Consider the following 20,262-nt stretch of genomic DNA (forward strand, 5'->3'; position numbering starts at 1 on the left):
ACATTTTTAAAACACTCTTCAAACTATGCTTCTCTTCCTCTTCTCCCAGATTTCTTGAAAGAATAATCTATACTTATGGCCTCTATTTTCACATTTTATTTTTTCTTTTTCTTTCTTTTTTTTGAGACGGAGTCTTGCTCTGTCGCCCAGGCTGGAGTGCAGTGGTGTGATCTCGGCTCACTGCATCCTCCACCTCCCGGGTTCACGCCATTCTCCTGCCTTAGCCTCCTGAGTAGCTGGGACTACAGGCGCCCGCCACCACACCTGGGAAATTTTTTGTATTTTTAGTAGAGACGGGGTTTCACCGTGTTAGCCAGGATGGTCTTGATCTCCTGACCTCATAATCTGCCTGCCTCGGCCTCCCAAAGTGCTGGGATCACAGGCATGAGCCACCATGCCCGGCCTACTTTCACATTTTCTTAACCCCTTGCAAACTCACCATTTGAGTGAAATTATTATATCTAACGATCATCTATCAGTCCTCTTCCTCTTGGAAGTCTGTTTGACAAAGTTAATTCAGATGAGACTTGTTTCTCCCTTAGCTTATGACATTGCACTGCCTTGTCTCCTTCTGGCCTCTCCTCCCATCTTAATTATGCTCATGCTAGAACGAGTTAAACCATCATTGCAATAATCTAGATTGAGGTTAAGAAACTAAATGTCCTTATGTCTGCTTTTGTAAATTAAGTTTTATTGGAACATCCTTTGTTTGCATATCGTCTATGGTTGCTTTTGCGCTCCAGCCGCAGAGTTGAGTAGTGACAGGGTCTAGCCTGGAAAGCCTATAAAATTTAATAACTGGCTCTTTATAGAAAAAGTCTGCTGACCCCTTTCTAGACGATCTAGACAATCTAGATCTAGATGAAAGACTGTCTACCAGCAGGAATCAAGAGGGGATTATTATAAAATATATTAAGGAAATATAAGTGATAGAAGTTAACAACTAATTGGAAAGAGTGCCTTAAGAAAACACAAACTTTTTAATGACATGTAGAGATTTCCAGTTGATGTGTGGGTGAATACTATTATGTTAACTAAGGAAGGTAACATGGAGCAGGAAGTTTGGGTGAGGAGATGATACCGACAGGGAGAATATGGTCATGATTTTACTTAGAGCTATTTTATATCTGAAGTTACTTATATCGTATCTAAACCTCAGAACCCAGGAATAAGATCTGGCTAAGGCGAAAAATTTGGGAATGCATTTGTGTCAGAATAAGAAAATTCGGAACCTCAAAGGGAAGTGTTTAGAATTTAAAAGTTCCAACATATACCAATTTCTCCTTCCTACAGATTAAATTAATTGTCAAGATCTGCACACCATATTTATCTCTCATCACACTTCACATCCTTTACCTGGTAATTCTATCATGTACAATTGACCCTTGTTATTCCTATGAATCAACTGTTATTCCATGCCTGTGAATTTACCTACTTGCCAAAATCTATTGGAGCTCCAAAATCAACCTGTATGGTTCTTTTATGGTCATTTGCCGACATATTCAGAGTGGTAAAGAAATTCGAGTCATCAGACACAACTCATTCTGAGGTTGAGCAAGATGACATTCTGCCTTCTTGTTTCAGCTCTCATACTATAAAACAAATGCCCTTTCGTGGGCAATTTAGTGTCCCCTTTTTTTTTCACATTTTGATGCTTTTAATTAGTGATTTCACTATTTAAAATGACCCCAAAGTATAGTGCTGAAGTTCTGCATAGTAGTCCTATGTGCAAGAGGGCTGTGCTGTGACTTACAGAGAAAATGAAGCAGCCTCGTTTTCTGGGGTAAATACCAAGGTTCTTGGTCTCATGGCCAAGGAAATTGAGGTCGCGGACACACACAGATTGAGATTGGAGCAGGAGTTTAATAGGCAAAAGGAAAGAACAGCTCTCTGTCACAGAGAGAGGGGTCCCAAAAGGGTTGCTGCTCGGGAGGCTGAGGCAGAAGAATCGCTTGAACCTGGGAAGCGGAGGTTGCAGTTGCCAGGTTGTGGTAAAAATGTCAGGGTTTTTATACATGGGCTAGTGAGAAAGGGGGTATCTTATCTTCCTAGGGCCCGAAAATTTTGGCTGGGACCAGGTGTGCTATCTGCATAGAGCAGAGTTTCTATCAGCCTTTACCCGATTCCTTCATCACACAGGCAGACTTTTAGTCTGTGTTGCTGTGTGCTGCTTTGTGTCGCTTATTTGGGAGGGAAAGTTTCTGTGTCTGTTCCCAGACATTTTCTTGCAGCTGCAGACATTCCCCCACAATGTCCGCTTCTAGCTTCCCTATCTTAGTGTGCCTAAAGGGAAAGGAACGTGCTTATTAAGGCCCACTGTTTTTACTGGGGCCCACTGTATGAGTGTGAAGTTCAGTGATTACCCAGGAGACTCGCCCCCTCCTTCTGTGACTGAGTTGTTTATCTGTGTTTTACAGCCTGATCTTCTTATCTGTCCAGGTGCACCGCAAGTTTTTCCCAAGGTTGTTTTATTTTTTGCCTGTTGCTATGTGACTTTTCAGGCGGGCTGCTTCTGCAGTCTGAATTTTTCCAGTGATTTTTCCTTTCCTTCTCTCTCATTCCTCTCTTCAGGGGAGGAAACCCTAACTGCTGTTAGGCAGATTGGGTGTTGATCTTTCTGGCTACTTCCTGCTGGAGAGGGGAATTGTGTGGGGAACAGCAGCTAGGATTCCTCCAGGGGCTGGTTTTAGGGTCCTCAGATGAAAGGCATGTTTATGCATGATTCCATTTGCATTACCACTTGGAGCTTGATAGCCTCTAGGCAAAAATAAGTAATTTGGGTTATTAGGGGACATGTATTAAAATGAGACAAGGAGGGGGTAAGCTTAAAATCTTGAGGCTGCTGACACTCCCTGATAACTGGTGGCTATAGTTATGCCTGTTAAGATTTGGGTGTATGGGCTGGGCATGGTGGCTCACGACTGTAATCCCAGCACTTTGGGAGGCCGAGGCACGTGGATCACGAGGTCAAGAGATCGAGACCATCCTGGCCAACATGGTGAAACCCTGTCTCTACTAAAAAAATTTAAAATAAAAATAAAAAATAAAAAGATTAGCTGGGCGTGGTGGCACACGCCTATAGTCCCATCTACTTGGAGGCTGAGTCAGGAGAATCCCTTGAACCTGGGAGGCGGAGGTTGCAGTGAGCCAAGATCTAGCCACTGCACTCCAGCCTGGTGACAGAGCGAGACTCTGTCTCAAACAAACAAACAAACAAAAGATTTGAGTGTTTGGGGCTCGGTTGTGCTAAACTTTCTTGATTTTATCCTTCCAAAGAGATTTTTGGGTTATGGGCACCCTATTTATTCCTATTACCCAGCAGGATCTGCAGGATAATTGCTTAGAACTAGAATACTGGTCCAGATTTTTACATTACCCATTCCTTTTTGTCTCTGTTGAGCCACAGCTGGAGATTGGTGGTTGGCTCACAGGAATAAGCACGGTTAGTTTAAAATGTAGGCAAAAACTTAAAAACAACTAATGAGACTAGAAGTTAATAATAGATTCATGATAAGTTTGGAACATATTTTCCCTCTTCTAGTCCTCATATCTGTTAAAAACAAATTATGATAGGACCGAGTTGTTTGCAAAATAGACTTTAGTTTTAAAATTGGTTTGATTATTTGCATAAAGTGCAACAAGAATAACTATTTTTACATAGGCTTTTTTTTTTTTTTTTTTTTTCCTCCGGGGACCAGTCTCACTCTGTCACCTAGGCTGGAGTGCAGTGGTGCAATCCTGGCTCACTGAAACCTCTGCCTCCCGGGTTCAAACAATTCTCCTGCCTCAGCCTCCCAAGTAGCTGGGATTACAGGCACCTGCCATCATGCCCAGCTGATTTTGTATTTTTAGTAGAGACACGGTTTCTCCATGTTAGCCAGGCTGATCTCAACCTCCCGACCTCAGGTGATCCACTCACCTCAGCCTCCCAAACTGCTGGGATTACAGGCGTGAGCCACTGCGCCCAGCCACATAGGCCTTTTAGATTGGCTTTGATGGAAATTTATTCCACAAGGAATCTTAGATAAGACTTTCTAAAACCCATCCTACCCATGGGTTTGTACCTTCAAATACCTGTGAGTTGGGTAAACTTCTTTCTTCTTGAGGTTCCAAGAGCATGGAGTTCCTAGGCCTGTCAGAAAGTGACATTCTTTTTTTTTTTTTGAGACGGAGTCTCGCTCTGTCGCCCAGGCTGGAGTGCAGTGGCGCAATCTCGGCTCACTGCAAGCTCCGCCTTCCGGGTTCACGCCATTCTCCGGCCTCAGCCTCTCCGAGTAGCTGGGACTACAGGCGCCCGCCACCACGCCCGGCTAATTTTTTTGTGTGTTTTTAGTAGAGACGGGGTTTCACCGTGGTCTCGATCTCCTGACCTCGTGATCCACCCGCCTCGGCCTCCCAAAGTGCTGGGATTACAAGCGTGAGCCACCGCGCCCGGCCGAGAAAGTGACATTCTTTACTCACCACAGGTTAGGAATCCTGTATGGAGATGATGTAGCCAAGGAATGAGGCCAGTTTCCCAAGGGGCTTTTATTGGCTCTGCAAGTCAAGCCTGACTTCTTAAAGGGAAACACACCCTTCCCATCAAAGCCTTGTTAAAACAACTCGTTTTTCCAAGTGTGTCCAGTTGCAAAATAAAATGGATTCTTATTGCACTGATGCAAACAACGATATTGTTACAACCAGTTTTTGAATTCCGGAGGAACCAGGCAGAGAGAAACAAACATGATTGAATCTTTGTTTACACGAGTATACTTTACTTAGTTGTTAAAGGCTGTAGCTAGCTCGAGACAAGTTTCCTTGACTTTGAAAAATAAAATAAGATCAGCAATGTTCCAAGAATAAATCAAGAATACTGCTTTAGTTTTCTATTAGTTCAGTCTGCTCAGTTAACTCTTTTTCTGCTTGATATTTGTAAACGTTTCAGCTTTTTATGAGTTCTGTACATTTTTTTTATCAGAAACCTGTATTTAAGAGCACCTGTTAAAGTTCCACAACTGATTATAAACTTTTTTTTTTTAAGAAGAAGAAAATTAAAACAAGACAACAATTCCCTGTAAATGACAAAATGTCCAGGGTGGTTACAATCAAGAACATGATTGACAAATTTGGTTATTTCCATGGCTTACAATAACCCAACATAACCTTAATTGTGATTAATAGCACATATTCAGACATTAGAACTTTGGACATCTTATACAGTTTTGGAACATATGTTGATATTATTCCCTAAAATATAACCTGAAGAGTATTAAACATCATTTTGGCAATTCTGTGTACCAAACATATTAAACAACTCTGTTTACCTCTCTTTCAGAAGCTCCAGGGGCTCTCTTCAGCACCCAAAAGACAGGGGTCAGGAAAGACAACCTTGAGACTAAAGTTTGATTTAGGGAAGCCTGTTAAATATGTTTGAAATTTAAAACACTCGATATTATGAAACAGAATTTTAGATTACTATAAGTTATTTGTTTTGCCAAAATGGTGAGTCAAAAATTTGAAAAAGCAAAAACATTCATCAGCTTTTTCTATTACATGAAAATCCTGTTCAAGAGAGAAAGTTAAATTTCACCCTTACATGAGTTTACTATTAATGTTAACCCTATTTTTTAATGAAAACTTATAGACAATCCTACTTAATCTTAACCAGTTTGACCATGAGGTAAGATTTGTACATACACGTTATAACACTTGACAAGTTTTGTTAAAGAGCGGATTGGCATCTTAAGAAAACCTTGTTGTGCTTTTGTTTCAGCATTTAATTTACAGAAAAAACCATATAATACCCTTTTGAATTTAGTTAATATGTTCACACAGTTTCCTTTGGAAGATTAATTTTTATAATCTTTTTACAATTTGCTTAAACCTTCTGCTTTATTTTAATTTAAGACAATCCTTTGTTTCTAGGCAAAATGTACATTTCCATGGCTTATAATCTTTAGCTAGAAACACCTTTTACTGCTTTTTTTGTTAACACATCTTGCATGCAATTCCATGTTCAGTAATTTCAATTACATGTCATAATGGTAACTCTTAGCAATTTTTAACTTTAATGTAAAACCTGGTAGGTTGTTTTAATTATGTACTAGATGTAGATAAAGTTTGATTCCTTTTAGCACGGTTAGGGGCACGGTTGCTTCCATATGTTCCCAGGCCTTATCAATTGTGAAGCAGGCAAGCTGACAGTTTTTAAACGCTAAAGAAACAGTTTACAATCAAAACATCTAGCAAACCTAGTATCTGACCTGTGTAATTTAAACCACATTTTTACACCTTGAAGTCATTTATATTTTACCAATAATTCCTAAGACTTTTTTTTTAAGATTAAAATCACGTGAACTGAAAGGTACCACAGCTTTTACTTTTTCCTTAAAAATAATTGATTTAAGCACTTATTTTCCTTAGGCCAATCAGAGCTCTTTTTAAAAAGACATTACACACATAACACATATATAACCACACAGACAAACAGAAGAAGATCCACTAGTTATACCATTTACATTTGCCAATTTCCTAGTGGGATTATTGGCCTCCGGGTGAGGTCCTTTAAGAACAGGACTAGGAGTACAATTTCCAGGGCCTAATAAATAGGCATAGCCAGAAGACAAAGACAGATTTTGAGAGATACTTATTCATCTCTAATTCCAGGAGTTCCATGAGGAAAATAGAGATTTTTTCAGAAATGGGATTTGTGGTACCTTTTCTGTTTTCCCAAGGAGTCCCAGGCTACCAGAAGTTATTCTAGGGTCTTTCATGCATGCACCAGGAGGGGCAACACATAGTGAAAAAAGTAATTCAGTCGACTGAGAAAAAAAACCTTTTCCAGGAAAACAGATTTATGAAGACAAATACATAAAAGCCTTTTAAATATATCCATAGCTTGGATATCCACTTTCAATTAAGCTGAGTACTCTTTAAGAAAATCCTTTTTCCTTAATTAAAACTTTACAGAGAATGTAAACAGTGATTCTTACCATTTTTTCCCTAGTTTGCACCACTACCTGTTTACAATCATGTTTAGGTTCTCCAGTTTTCTCTGGGAGAAAGTGGCTGGGCTCAGGAAAGAGCAGGTTTTCAACTGGCCTACAGATCCCTTTGGCAGCAAGGCTTGATACTTAAGGGGGAGATTGTCTGTTACCCAGAGCCCTTCCTTAGAGGACAGCAGTCCTGCTATATTGTGGGGGGTTAAACAGTTATGTTTTTCTCTATAGTTAACCCAGTGGCCTCTGGCATCAGCAAAGCCACCACTGTGACAGCTTGGAGGCAGGCTGACCATCCTTTAGCTGCCAAGTTAAGTTCTTTGCTTAAGTAACCCCCTGGCTGTGGAGCTGGATCTTAAGCCTTAGTTAAAACTTCCAGGGTTGTTTCCTTCATTTTTGATACATACAGCCTGAATGCTTTCCCTATGGGAAGACTGAGGGCTAGTGTTTTAAGTAAGGATTGCTTTAGAAGGTTAAAGGCTTTTTTGAGCCTCAGTTTCCCAAAGCAGGTGGGGGCGAATTTTAACTGAGTTTCTCTTATGAGGTGATATAAAGGGTGAGCCATTTCCCTGTACCTAGGTACTCACAGACTGCAAAATTCAGTAATGACAAATGAATCCCCTTAACTGCTAAAGGAAATGGGCTTAATCCTTCCTTCACCTGGTGCTCTGGTTCCTTCTGATAAGATTAGACCTAGGTACTTTACTGAAGTTTGGCAGAACTGAGGTTTAGATTTTGAGACCCTATACTCCCTTTCAGCTAAGAAATTAAGGAGAGCCTCAGTGCCTTTCTGAGGCTTCTTTCATTGGGGAGGAGAATGTCATTTACACACTGCAAAGTTGTAACTTGAAGGTGAGAAAAACTAGAAGGATCTTTAGAGCCTGTTTCAGCAGCTTTATTTTGTTATCAGGGGCTGCCTAAGTAATGAACCTGTTTCTTATTGAATTGGGAGACAGGGAGGTATATTTTATTAAAGCTTCTCTCAGCCTTTCCAAAAAGGCAGAGGGGTTTCCATCTGGTTTCTGGTTCAACAAGGACAGTTTAGAGTAATTAAGAGGTTTTGTTCTGGTTCTTTGCAAGCCTTTTACCATGCACATTAGAAAGTGTTTTCTTTGCCATTCATTTGTGGGATCACGAGGGCTCCAATTACAGTTTTTAAAGGGGCACTCTTTCTATTGAGAATGGGGATCCTGTCTCTCTTTTACTCTTTTTTTTCCTTTAGACTTTTTCCTTTCAAGAATTGCCAGCCTGGCCAACATGGTGAAACCTCGTCTCTACTAAAAATACAAAAAATTAGCTGGGTATGGTGACACACACCTGTAATCCCAGCTACTCGGAGGCTGAGGCAGGAGAATTTCTTGAACCTGGGTGGTGGAGGTTGCAGTGAGCCGAGATCACACCACTGCACTCCAGCCTGGGTGACAGAGTGAGACTTGGTCAAAAAAAAAAAAAAATTTTTTTTAGACTGGCTATAGGAGATATGCTGTTTATCTCTGAATGTTTCTGCTGCCTATAAGGCTTTTCTGTGACAGAGTTTGGCTTAAAAGTAACATAGCATCTCTCTCTATGTTAGATTAAACACTTGGCTTAAATTTTGGAAAGCCTCTGTATACCTATCAGGGTCATCAGAAAATCTGCCCAAGCTGCCCAAGTGTCCCTTTATTTCCCTAAGGTCCTATAATGAGAAGGGAACATGTACCCTCGTGGTACCCCTTCCATCTGGCATTTCTTGTAGGGGTAGGAGTGAAACTGGGCAATGGGGAGTTTCAGAGATGGTGGAGCTGGAGGAGCTGATGGCACAATTGGAGGGGTCCCTGGATAAGGGGAACTGGAAGGACTGGGGTACTTAGAAGCCACCTACAATGGCTCCTCTAAAACCTGCTCTTCTGACTTAGGGGAACTACGCTCCACAGACCTGCCTGATATGATTGCTAAGAGGGCTGAGGCAATTGTGCAATGCTTGCAAAGGTCTGGGTTGTCTTGCAGGGCAGAGAAAGCCTGTACATAGGGGACCTTGGACCATTTGCCCTTCTGTCTACAGAAAAGATCTAATTGTTGGATAAGATTAAAGTCAAGGCTTCCTTCAGCTGGCCAGGTCTGTTCATTCTTGAGATGGTAAGAAGACCATGCACTTGGGCAAAAGAAAATTAGTTTTGGGGTCAAAGGAGTTCAAAATGCACTCCAGAGGAGTGCAGGCTGAAGATGGCTTGCTACCCATCCTAGAAAAGAGACAAGAGAAGAGGCATTCCTCAGTCTCCTTGTTCTTTTTGGTATGACCCAAGGTAGAGGGGAAGACAATGGGAGCGTCCCCCTGACTGTTCTCCCTCCTTGGTCCCTGGGTCTCAGCACTGTGTGTGCCACCCAGTGGTTGCAGGCATGACCCTCAAACCATGGTCCCAGAGAAGCTAAATAATGGGGATAGTCATGCATACCCATGTAGCCTTTGTCCCCTGCCTGGTGATTGCCATTTGATCTCCCACACTTATGTGACCTGTGTGGCTCCTTGATGTATGAGTCCTGGGAGAGATTATTTAACAGTTGAATTTGAGCAAGGCCCTTTAATGGAGGGAGCATACTGGACTGAGCTTTATACTCTACTATTATGGACCGGACTAGAGAATGTATTCTTAGGTGGTGGTTCTAGTTAACTTCCAGACATAAAATCCCCTTTCTATTTAGATGCCATTCTAGTTGTAGGCGGAATAGGTGTCTCAAGAGAACATAAGGGTCAATTGGTGGGTGGCCTTCCTGCTAATGGAGAGTATTGAGACTAAAATTTGGTTTTGGAGGACATATTTCTCCTCACTGCTGAAAGCAGAGATCTCCTGCTTGCAGAGGGGGCATAGCGTTGGTCTCTAGCAGATGTAAAAAAGAGGAGAACTGGAAAACTAGAGGCTTTTGGCAAAGGGCATACAAGGGAATTCTCATTCCACTAGGTGGCGCTGTAAGCCTTGAAATACCAGGCAGTAACTTTGTCTCCATATGCCCTCTAAACAAAGGACAGAGAGGGAAGTCTGACATGTGGCAAGGTGTTCCCACAGCGTAACTCCTAGCAGGAGAAAGTTCATTTGTCTCATAGAGGGGCTATCCAGTCCGACTGGGCAGTATTGGCTCCTCACATGGGAAAGGAAGCAGCCCAAGTGGAAAGAGAGATTTTCACTGGGTGGGGCATGACCTCCTACCCAACCCCAGGAAGTGCTATCATTAGGAGTTAAGGAGTCTTTGAGATCTGGATCATGAAGTCCCCCTGTCTGTAGAAAGTCACAAAAACAGCAATCCTTTGACCTGCATTCCTGGTTGCTAAGGTGGTTGCTAAGCTTGCCTAATTGAATTATTTCCCCCGGATATAAAAACTCCTGCAGCAGTGCATACAGAGAGGGCACAAGAGACACGGTGACTGTGGAAAGGAAAGGAGGAAACTAAGGTTTGCATAGGAAAGCTTGGTGATCCTATGGCTGACACCTGGTTGGGCAATTGGAGGCTGGGGTCAGTCCAGGAGTAGCCCTGGCCAGAACTCCTCAGTTGCTCCAGGACCTCTTCCAGCCCCGTGCAACAGCAAAGTTCTCTGTGACAGAAAACTGGTTTGGACAGAGCCAACATTCCCAGCACACTGAGGGCACTGGGGATGGACTAAGTCCTCCCCAGCAAGCCTCACATTTGAGTCTTTAAGACCAGCAGCTAGCCCTTGTGGCTCATTAATCAGCAGACAGATGCCTTGTTTTTTGATAGTTCTTTGAGAGAATAAAAACTGAGGATGAGAAGCCTCAGAAGTGAAAATAGAGTCTGCTCCCTTACCCTTCTGATGAATTCACCTTCAAATCCCAGACGAGCCTCCAAAATGAAGCAGCCTCATTGTCTGGGGTAAATACTAAAGTTCTTGGTCTCATGGCCAAGGAAATTGAGGTTGCAGATAAACCCATACAGAAACTGGAGCAGGAGTTTAATAGGCAAAAGGAAAGAACAGCTGTCAGAGAGGGGTCCCCAATGGGTTTCCAGTAAAAATGTCAGGGTTTTTATACATGGGCTAGTGAGGAAGGTGGCATCTTATCTTCCTAGGGCCTGAAGCTTTAGTTGGGACCAGGTGTGCTATCTGCATAGAGCATGAGTTTCTATCAGCCTTTACCCGATTCCTTGATAACGTAGGCAGACTCTTAGTCTGTGTTCCTGTGTGCTGCTTTGTGTCACCTATTTGGGAGGGAGACTTTCTGTGACTGTTCCTAGACATTTTCTTCCAGCTGCAGGCATCCCCCTCCAACATCCACTTCTGGCTTCCCTATCTTAGTGTGCCTAAAGGAATGTGCTTATTAAGGCCCGCTGTTTTTACTGGGGCCCACTGTATGAGTGTGAAGTTTGGTGATTACCCAGGAGACTCACCCCCTCCTTCTGTGCCCGAGTTGTTTGTCTGTGTTTTACAGCCTGATCTTCTTATGTGTCCATGTGCAGCATGAGTTTTTTCCAAGGTTGTTTTATTTTTTGCCTGTTGCTGTGTGACTTTTCAGGCAGGCTGCTTCTGCAGTCTGAATTTTTCCAATCATTTTTCCTTTCCTTCTCCCTCAAAAACACGTTAGGTAAGCTTAATTCAGGCATGAATTACAGTGCTATTGCCTGTTAGTTCAATGTTAATGAACCAACAATATATATTAAATGAAGTACGATTAAATAGAAATATACAAAATTATGCATTGATGAATTGTTTAAAATGCTATGAACGAGCCTTGCAGGAACCTAACTCTGTATTTCCCCTAGGAGCAATGATTAGTAACTAAAGTGTGGGAATTTCATAGAACATAACTACCATGAATGAGAATTGACTGTACCTTAGTCTACAGTCAGATTATAAATATCCTGAAGAATCTCTCATTCATCTTTGGTGTAACATGTAGTGCACTACAGTGCAACATGTAGTACAGTTAAATCCATTCATTGATATTTTCTAAAAATTATTCCTTGATACCAGCGAATAGACCTACTTGTTTTCAGATTTATATGCCTTTATAGATATGTTTATTAGACACAAAGAGGGTTCATAGATGACCTAGGTCAAAGGCTAGAACATGCAGACATACTTTTAAGAACAATAAATTTAGAAATGCTTTGAAACAAATGACAACCACAGATATAAAAAAGTGCTTTTTAATTTTTAGCCAGAATGATCAAGTTGATGTAGATTTTTTACTGGAGTACTCATAATAATGTCTGTCCGTATGCCTTAGGCAATATTATTATTTAATAAAAGATGGCAGGAAGTTGTAATTTATGGAAAATTTACAATTATTCTTTAAAATACTTTTATAAAATTATAAATTGATAATAATCCCCCCAAACTTAAGTCAAATAATTTTAATACTACTTGAAATTAAAGTACAGTTGTTTATACAATGAATAAGGACAAGATATCAAACTGAAAATTCAAAAATAAACAGAAGAAATGTAAACAGTTCTAAAATATCAATATTTATAAATGTTGCTTAGAGGAAGGCTATTCAAAGCATGGTCCATTAACTATTTGTGAGCTGTCCAGAATGAAAGAGGCTTGTGCTAGAATGAAAATCAATTACATCACTAATCATACTGGCTCAGTTGACTTTTTTTAAATAACAAGACTTCTTTGATAAAGGAAGCAATGTGTTGATTTATATTCTGGCACAAGTACCTTATCTCATTACTGACTAGAGCAGGGGTCCCCAGTCCCCAGGCCACGACCGGGCTGCACAGAAGGTGGGGGGTGGGGGGGGGGCGGTGCCAAGCATTACTGCCTGAGCTCAGCTTCCTGTTAGATCAGCCATGGCATTAGATTCTCAAAGGAGCTCAAATCCTGTTGTGAACCGCACATGCAAGACATCTAGGTTGCATGCTCCTTACGAGAATCTAATGATAAATGTAATGTACTTGAATCATCCTGAAACCATCCCCCTAACCCCCCAGTCCTGTGGAAAAATCTTCTTCCACAAAACCCGTCCCTAGTGTAAAACAGTTGGAGATCGCTGGACTAGAGAACAGTTAACGGTTTACTTCCTTTAAAGTGCCATTACAATTTCACTGCCCAGAGCTAGGTTCTTTACTGTAGGGAAAATTATTAAAATGACAATTGTAATTGTCATCTATATATCATCTATTTAAAAATCCCATCTATTTAGGGATCCTACCCAAAAAGCAAATTAAACTTTAAAATATCACAATATAACACTTATCTTCTCATGTGTTCAAGTGTTACTGACATTTGTCCACTCATAGGGGCTCTCTAGATTCCTACTTTAGAGAAACACATTATGCTTTTCAATCTTGGGAGAAAAAGAGTAACAACTGAATCATTTGCTAAAAAGCTCTTAAATGATTGACTTTCATATTCCAATCAATAATGTTATTTAAATTTACACCTTTGTAAAAAGAGTGGATTTTTATATTCTTTGTGCAACCACTAGTTGCTTTTTTACTATAAAACTTAGTATCAGGGAAAAAGGCATGGAAATTTACAGCTCTGTATTCTACTAACTAAAGGTAGATGTAAACTATTTTAAGATTTTCAGAGAAAGAGAAAGTTGGTATAAAATGTCTTTTTACAAATGAGCTTATAATTTAAAATTCAAATATTTCCTGATTTTTTGGGGGATGGCATGATTCCTCTAAAAATTAAAAATATAATATGGTCTTCAGAAACATAATCATTTCCTCACTATCCAATGACTTACTAAGCTTTACTTGCATTATCTTAATACCAAAGGCAAGTAAATGGACAATCAACAATTTAGAAACAACTCATCAGTTTTAGATATACAAGGGCCCAATTTAGATTATACAATGTCTAGTTTATTGGATCAACAAACTACTTAAAGAATCTAAATGCCATAAGAAGAGAACATAAAGTCATATAAAGAATATAAATGTCATAATTTACATGTCATAAGAAGAGAGCTCCTGGGAGGGGGCGTGGTGGCTCACGCCTGTAATCCCAGCACTTTGGGAGGCCGAGGCAGGTGGATCACTTGAAGTCAGGAGTTTGTGACCAGCCTGGCCAACATGGTGAAACCTCATCTCTACTAAAAATACAAAAATTAGCTGGGCACAGTGGCATGCGCCTGTAATCCCAGTTACTCAGGAGGCTGAGACAGGAGAATTGCTTGAACCCGGGAGGTGGAGGTTGCCATGAGCTGAGATCATGCCACTGCACTCCAGCCTGAGAGACAGAGCAAAACTCCGTCTCAAAAAAAAAAAAAAAAAAAAAAGCTCCTTTGGCACCTGAGTTGAGCATAATGTACCACAGCAAAGAATCTTGAAAACTGTCTAAAGAATGTATTGTATCTATCTATAGATATATACATACACCTGTACATACACACATGTGCACACATACACACACAAGTAGAGAAAACTTTTCCTTAACAAATGCTGAAGACGTTAAAGGAATTCACCATGTGGTCAAATAAAGTGACCTGATAGTTATTCAAAACAGTTTTAAGTTATTATTAAAGAATTTAGGAACTTACCAAAATTTTGAGAAGCTAAAGGTCTAAAGGGGGAACACCAGGTTGTTGTTACTGTTTGTCAAAGTATTTCTTTTGATACAGCAACATGGTCATGAGATCACAGTTATCTTAACATGATAACAGACCAATATAATGGTCATCAGGTGAAAATTCATAAAAGATTACCCAGAAAGGACTAAATGTCCCCATCATTAGGGCTGGATATAGTCTCTAGCCATAAGCAAATATTTTGCTCTCCCTAGTCTCTTTCTTGCATTGGTCCCAGCAAAAGACCACAATGAGGGGCCACTCTGCAGATGGCTTTAAGCTGAGCCTCCTCACTCACTAGGGATTTCACACAAGAACTTCAGACGAGCCTGATGTCATGTTTTATGATCACATCAGTCTTGCTACTGCTGACTCGGGCACTGTGTTAATAGACCTGCCGGTGCTGTAATTTTTTATGCATACTTTTAGAACTCTGAATGACTAGCTTGTATTCTAAGATGCAGAAGACATCTAAAATTCAGTAAGCTGTCTGAGTGTGTCAACATTTTCTTCTATATTCAATTAATAAATATGTTTGACTAAAAATAGAGAATATTTAACTTTACCTAAGTATCTTCTACTCTAGAAATTCTGGAGGATTAAAAAACTCTACACTTGCATACCAAATATCTCCACCTTCCAGACCTTATCAGATCTCAAGTAGGTTGGGAGGAGGAAAAAGACATTTGCGTTAAAATATGAAGCCATGCTACTCTTTTCTCTGCTCCAACTTGTAAAGAACATCCCTGATCAGGTTTCTAACTCCCTCTTTGCTCTGGTTAAAGGATCTCTCTCATATAACAGACCATAGAGAATGAAAATCTTATGAAGTTTCAAAATATTTGTAATTGAAAGACATTTTCAATTGTAAAATGTCTCTTGAGCATCTATAAAGTAGAAATTATTTTGGCTTAAACTTCATACTGCTTTCCTAAACAAATTATATTGATGGAGGCATGGTATAAGAGTCACCTTAGAGACAGAACCTATTAAATTCCAATGTCTTCATTGTGTTCAGTTTACACCAACTATAATAAAACTCAAGCCACTTTTTTTGTTGATATACAAAACATTTTGGTAAGTTCATTTGAACTTGAATTATTTCATTAACATGTAAACTCACATGTACAATTTTACTTTTTGTCATATATTTAAATATTTTCTTATCTGCAGAGCTATCTCAGGATATGAAATCATAACATGCTAGCAACTAGTAATTTAACATTAAAACACTTCCCTAAATTATTCCATGGAAAAGTGCATTTACAATATAAACATGTCATATATGAAGCTACAAACCATAATCTCACTGGAGTGGATATAAAATTTCAAATTCAGTCCAAATGAGTCAAAGAAAAAAGTGCTAACAGAGCAAATCTGAAACAAGTTCATGGGGATTGGGTAATGAGTCATCGAAACGAAATCTTTTGGAAACCACGCTGCTATCCTCTGGGATATTCTCTTTGTCTTCTCTATCACCACAGGTTCCATTACAGGAGGATTTAGAAGTCTTGTCTTCAGAGGACCTTATAAAATGATCCTCAGTTTGAGAGGAACTGGAAGTTTCTTCAGGGTGAAACAAGTTTTCAAAGTCCCACTGCTGTAGCCAAGAATGAGAAAGGCATATCTCTGCTGTTGGTCTTTTCCTTTGAAAGAAAGCACCAAGGGAAAATTGAGAACTAAAAATCAAGTTGAAAATGCCTTCAGTTTGATAGATTATAGACATATTTTTTACTTATTGTGAAAATAAAACATACTCATAGTATAAAATCCAAACAGTACAGAAGAGAATAATGATGATAATAGCTGCTAACATTTACTGAATGCCTAGTTATATGCCAGGGACTATTCTATATGCTTCAAATACATTATTTAACAATCACAAGAAACTCATGAAATGGGTACTATTATTACCCTCATTTAACAGATATGCAAAGTAGGGTACCAGGAGGCTTGAAATTTACCTCAAATCTCCTAACTTGTAAATGGTATAGTTAAGTGGAACTCTGACTCTATCGTCTGTGCTTTTAAGCATTACACCATATTATCTCTCATGAAGGTAAAAAGTAAAATTATTTTGTTTTCTCATTCCCCAGTCCCACCTCCAGATTTTTTTTCTACATATATGTGCATATATGTGCATATACATACACAAACATATACACACACATACACACACACACAGCTTCACATACTCCATGTTTCTGCAATTTGCTTTCTTTACTCCCTCAATAATGCATCTCAAGCATTTTTCCACATCAGTACAGAGTTAACATATTTATTAACAGCTATATTATTTAGTACTCTTCCATATGGATACACCATAATTTATTTAACCAGATGCCAATGGAAGCTTCCAGCATTTTGCTATTATAAATATGCTTCAATGAATACTGAGAAATTTTTTTTTTTTACTATCATACTTTAAGTTTTAGGGTACACTTATGTTCATACGATGAGTTACTAGTAAAGTTACTGGGTCTTTATATTTTGAAAGATGGTGCCTAACTGCCCTCCAAATCACTTTTGTTTTGTTTTATTTTTGCAGTGGAGTCTCTCTCTGTCGCCCAGGCTGGAGTGCAGTGGTGCGATCTCAGCTCACCGCAACCTCTGCCTTCCGGGTTCAAGCAATTCTCCTGCCTCAGCCTCCTGAGTAGCTGGAACTATAGGTGCATGACACCACGCCCAGCTAACTTTTGTGTTTTTAGTAGAGATGGTGTTTCACTATATTGGCCAGGTTGGTCTCGAACTCCTGACCTCATGATCCGGCTGCCTTGGCCTCCCAAAGTGCTGGGAATATAGGCGTGAGCCACCACGCTCAGCTGACTCGCTTCTTTTGTAAGGCTGTCAAAAGGCATCCAATCTTTCAAGATTTCACAATCAGTAAATGATACTTGTTATGTATGTAAAATTATTTTATTTTTTTTTTTGAGACGGAGTCTAGCTCTGTCACCCAGGTTAGAGTGCAGTGGTGCGATCTCTGCTCACTGCAAGCTCTGCTTCCTGGGTTCATGCCATTCTCCTGCCTCAGCCTCCCAAGTAGCTGGCACTATAGGCGCCCGCCACTACACCCGGCTAATTTTTTTGTATTTTTAGTAGAGATGGGGTTTCACCGTGTTAGCCAGGAGGGTCTTGATCTCCTGACCTCATCATCCGTCTGCCTCGGCCTCCCAAAGTGCTGGGATTACAGGCGTGAGCCACTGTGCCCAGCCGTAAAAGTATTTAACTATAAATCATTTACAATAAAGTCTCATAACCAGCCATGCGTATTGTAAATTTCTATGACTAATTATTTTAGGTAATTTCAGGGATTAGTAGTGGTTTGTGAGAGAAGTAACTCAAATCTTTTCTTTACTTCAAAATCCCCTGCTGTATATTTTATATCTGAAGTTATGTATTTGTTAATGATTGCTCATACCACCCCTCTATTTTACCTAGAACTTGTGCATATTTCTAACAATTTTATACTATTTTAAAATACACTTTCTTAATCGGCTATTCTGTAGTAGTATTTAAACAAACTAAATTTGCAATAGTATTTAAACAAATTATTACTTACTCTGGATTTTTTACTAAAAGGCTCTGAATAAAGTCTGTGGCCAGCTGTGAAACTGATGAAAAAGTTTCTTCTGAATAATCTACATTAACTTGAGAAATATTGAGGTATGTTTCTTGATTATCTTCTCCCACAAATGGTGATGTGTGAGTTAACAACATATATGCTATTATACCAATATTCCTGAAAAACAAGGGAGGGGAACTTAAAATGTATGTTAATTTTTAAACATTTATATAAAGTACAATCGACATTCAACATACTCCTCTCCTCAAAACTGGTATGGTTAAACTATAGATTTACATTGCAAAGTTCCTATATTATTAAAACTAATGATCTCAAAGTGTGCCTCACAGAAAGAGAACACAAGGGAATGCACGTGTTATATAAATACAATGTATTCAATATATATTATTATTGCTACCACCTATCCTTCACCCAGATACCTGCTGTGGAGTACACAAAGCTGCTGCAGCATTTCCTAAGTGGTTTCCAATGGCAAAGTGATGACTTGTGAGATATAAAGAGAGGTTCTGCACAAATAGAGGCTGCAAGTTTGGTGAAGCACGAAGCTGGGCAGGCAAATTTTTTCACTGCAAACCTTTTAAAATCTGTAAATGTGTTAATGGCAAGTCTGGTGCCCAGGAGTCAGAAAAAGACAATATAGTACATGTTTCACCAACTTATTTAGCCATACCATCTTTATTCCCGGGCAAACCCACGAGCAGTTCCGCAGAACACGGAACAGGTCTAGACCTTCCACTTGGTCTGAGGAGTCAGTCCCCTTTGTGGTCTCAACTGAAGCTCCAGTATCAGTTCTGGTTCTATTCCCTATTGTATTCTCTCTTTGCTAGCTACAAAAACTCACAATTTCCCAGAGATGTACTCTCATAAAAGTACATTTTTGGGTGGGCCTGACCTAATTATTCTGCTTAACAAACACCTTCTTCTAGCTTTTTTTGTCATCCAGGCTGGAGTGCAATAGCATGATCTCGGCTCACTGCAACCTCTGCCTCCCCGGTTCAAGTGATTCTCCTGCTTCAGCCTCCTGAGTAGCTGGGATTACAGGTACGCGCCACCACGTCCAGCTAATTTTCACATTTTTAGTAGAGATGGGGTTTTGCTATGTTGGCCAGGCTGGTCTCTAACTCCTGACCTGATGATCCGCCTGTCTTGGCCTCCCAAAGTGCTGGGATTACAGATGTAAGCCACCATGGCCGGCCAACTCTTTTAGACCTAGATCAGATGTCTCCCATTGTGAGGTGGAGCCCAGCAATGGACTGTCTGCCGCTGCTTCTATGCTTATTAAGCATTTCGCCTTCATCATAAAATATGTAGCACTGTACTGCAGGTATTTTGTTCTTTTACTCAACTGAGTTTTCATCAGAGAGAGAGATTTTCCTATTTATTTCTGTACTTTTGGCTCAGAACTTGTGTTACTTAAAAATAATGGAAAGGTAAATATTTTCCTGTAGCATAATAATGATATTCAAATAAAATCTTTTGAAGAAAGCCTTATTATTTACTCTTGGAGTCAAAGAACCCCAGAATATACATTTCCCAACTTTCCATAAAGGTGTTTAGGTAACTAACAACATCTTACCACATATCTGTTGCTGTGGTAATGGGATCATAGTTCAGGATTTCTGGAGCTGAAAGAGAAGATAAAACTTAAATTCAATATTGACAAATTTTAAAACAAGAAAATCACTTTATATTCTGTTATAACTGGGACCGGGCATGATGGCTCATGCCTGTAATCTCAGCACTTTGGGAGGCTGAGGCAGGCAGATCACCTGAGGTCACAATTCGAGCCCAGCCTGGCTAACATGGTGAAACCCTATCTCTACTAAAAATACAAAAATTAGCCAGGTGTGATGGCACATGCCTGTAATCCCAGCTACTCAGGAGGCTGAGGCAGGAGAATCCCTTGAACCTGGGAGGCAAAGGTTGCAGTGAGCTGAGATCCCACCACTGCACTCTAGCCTGGGCGACAGAGTGAGACTCTGTCTCGGAAAAAAAAAAAAATTGTAACTGGATTTAATTTTGGAAAGCCTAGTGATATAAGATGATAGAAATTTAGAAATTTAGCACAGTATTAATTATCCTATGATTGGACATTTAAACATCCCTAATATTGAGTAAATTATATGATCAGATGGTTCAAAAACATGGATAATATTCTTAGAGTAATTAGTGGCTAGGTAGTTAAACTCAT

General features: G+C 39.8%; 1 protein-coding gene across 1 annotated transcript in view; it reads right to left on the reverse strand.

Annotated features, from left to right (window-relative positions):
• Positions 1 to 11,964: 11,964 nt before the first annotated feature.
• The window catches only part of STK17B (serine/threonine kinase 17b), a 38,874-nt gene continuing 30,576 nt past the window's right edge, over positions 11,965 to 20,262 (reverse strand). Inside the window, exons 6-8 of the mRNA XM_003253876.4 lie at positions 19,648 to 19,696; positions 18,048 to 18,227; positions 11,965 to 16,134 (exon numbers count right to left, since the gene is read on the reverse strand). Of these exons, the coding sequence (XP_003253924.2) occupies positions 15,852 to 16,134; positions 18,048 to 18,227; positions 19,648 to 19,696 (512 nt within the window). The 3' untranslated portion in view covers positions 11,965 to 15,851. The remainder of the gene's footprint in view (positions 16,135 to 18,047; positions 18,228 to 19,647; positions 19,697 to 20,262) is intronic.

This window comes from Nomascus leucogenys, chromosome 22a (assembly GCF_006542625.1).
Source record: "Nomascus leucogenys isolate Asia chromosome 22a, Asia_NLE_v1, whole genome shotgun sequence".
In the NCBI taxonomy this organism is placed as follows: domain Eukaryota; kingdom Metazoa; phylum Chordata; class Mammalia; order Primates; family Hylobatidae; genus Nomascus; species Nomascus leucogenys.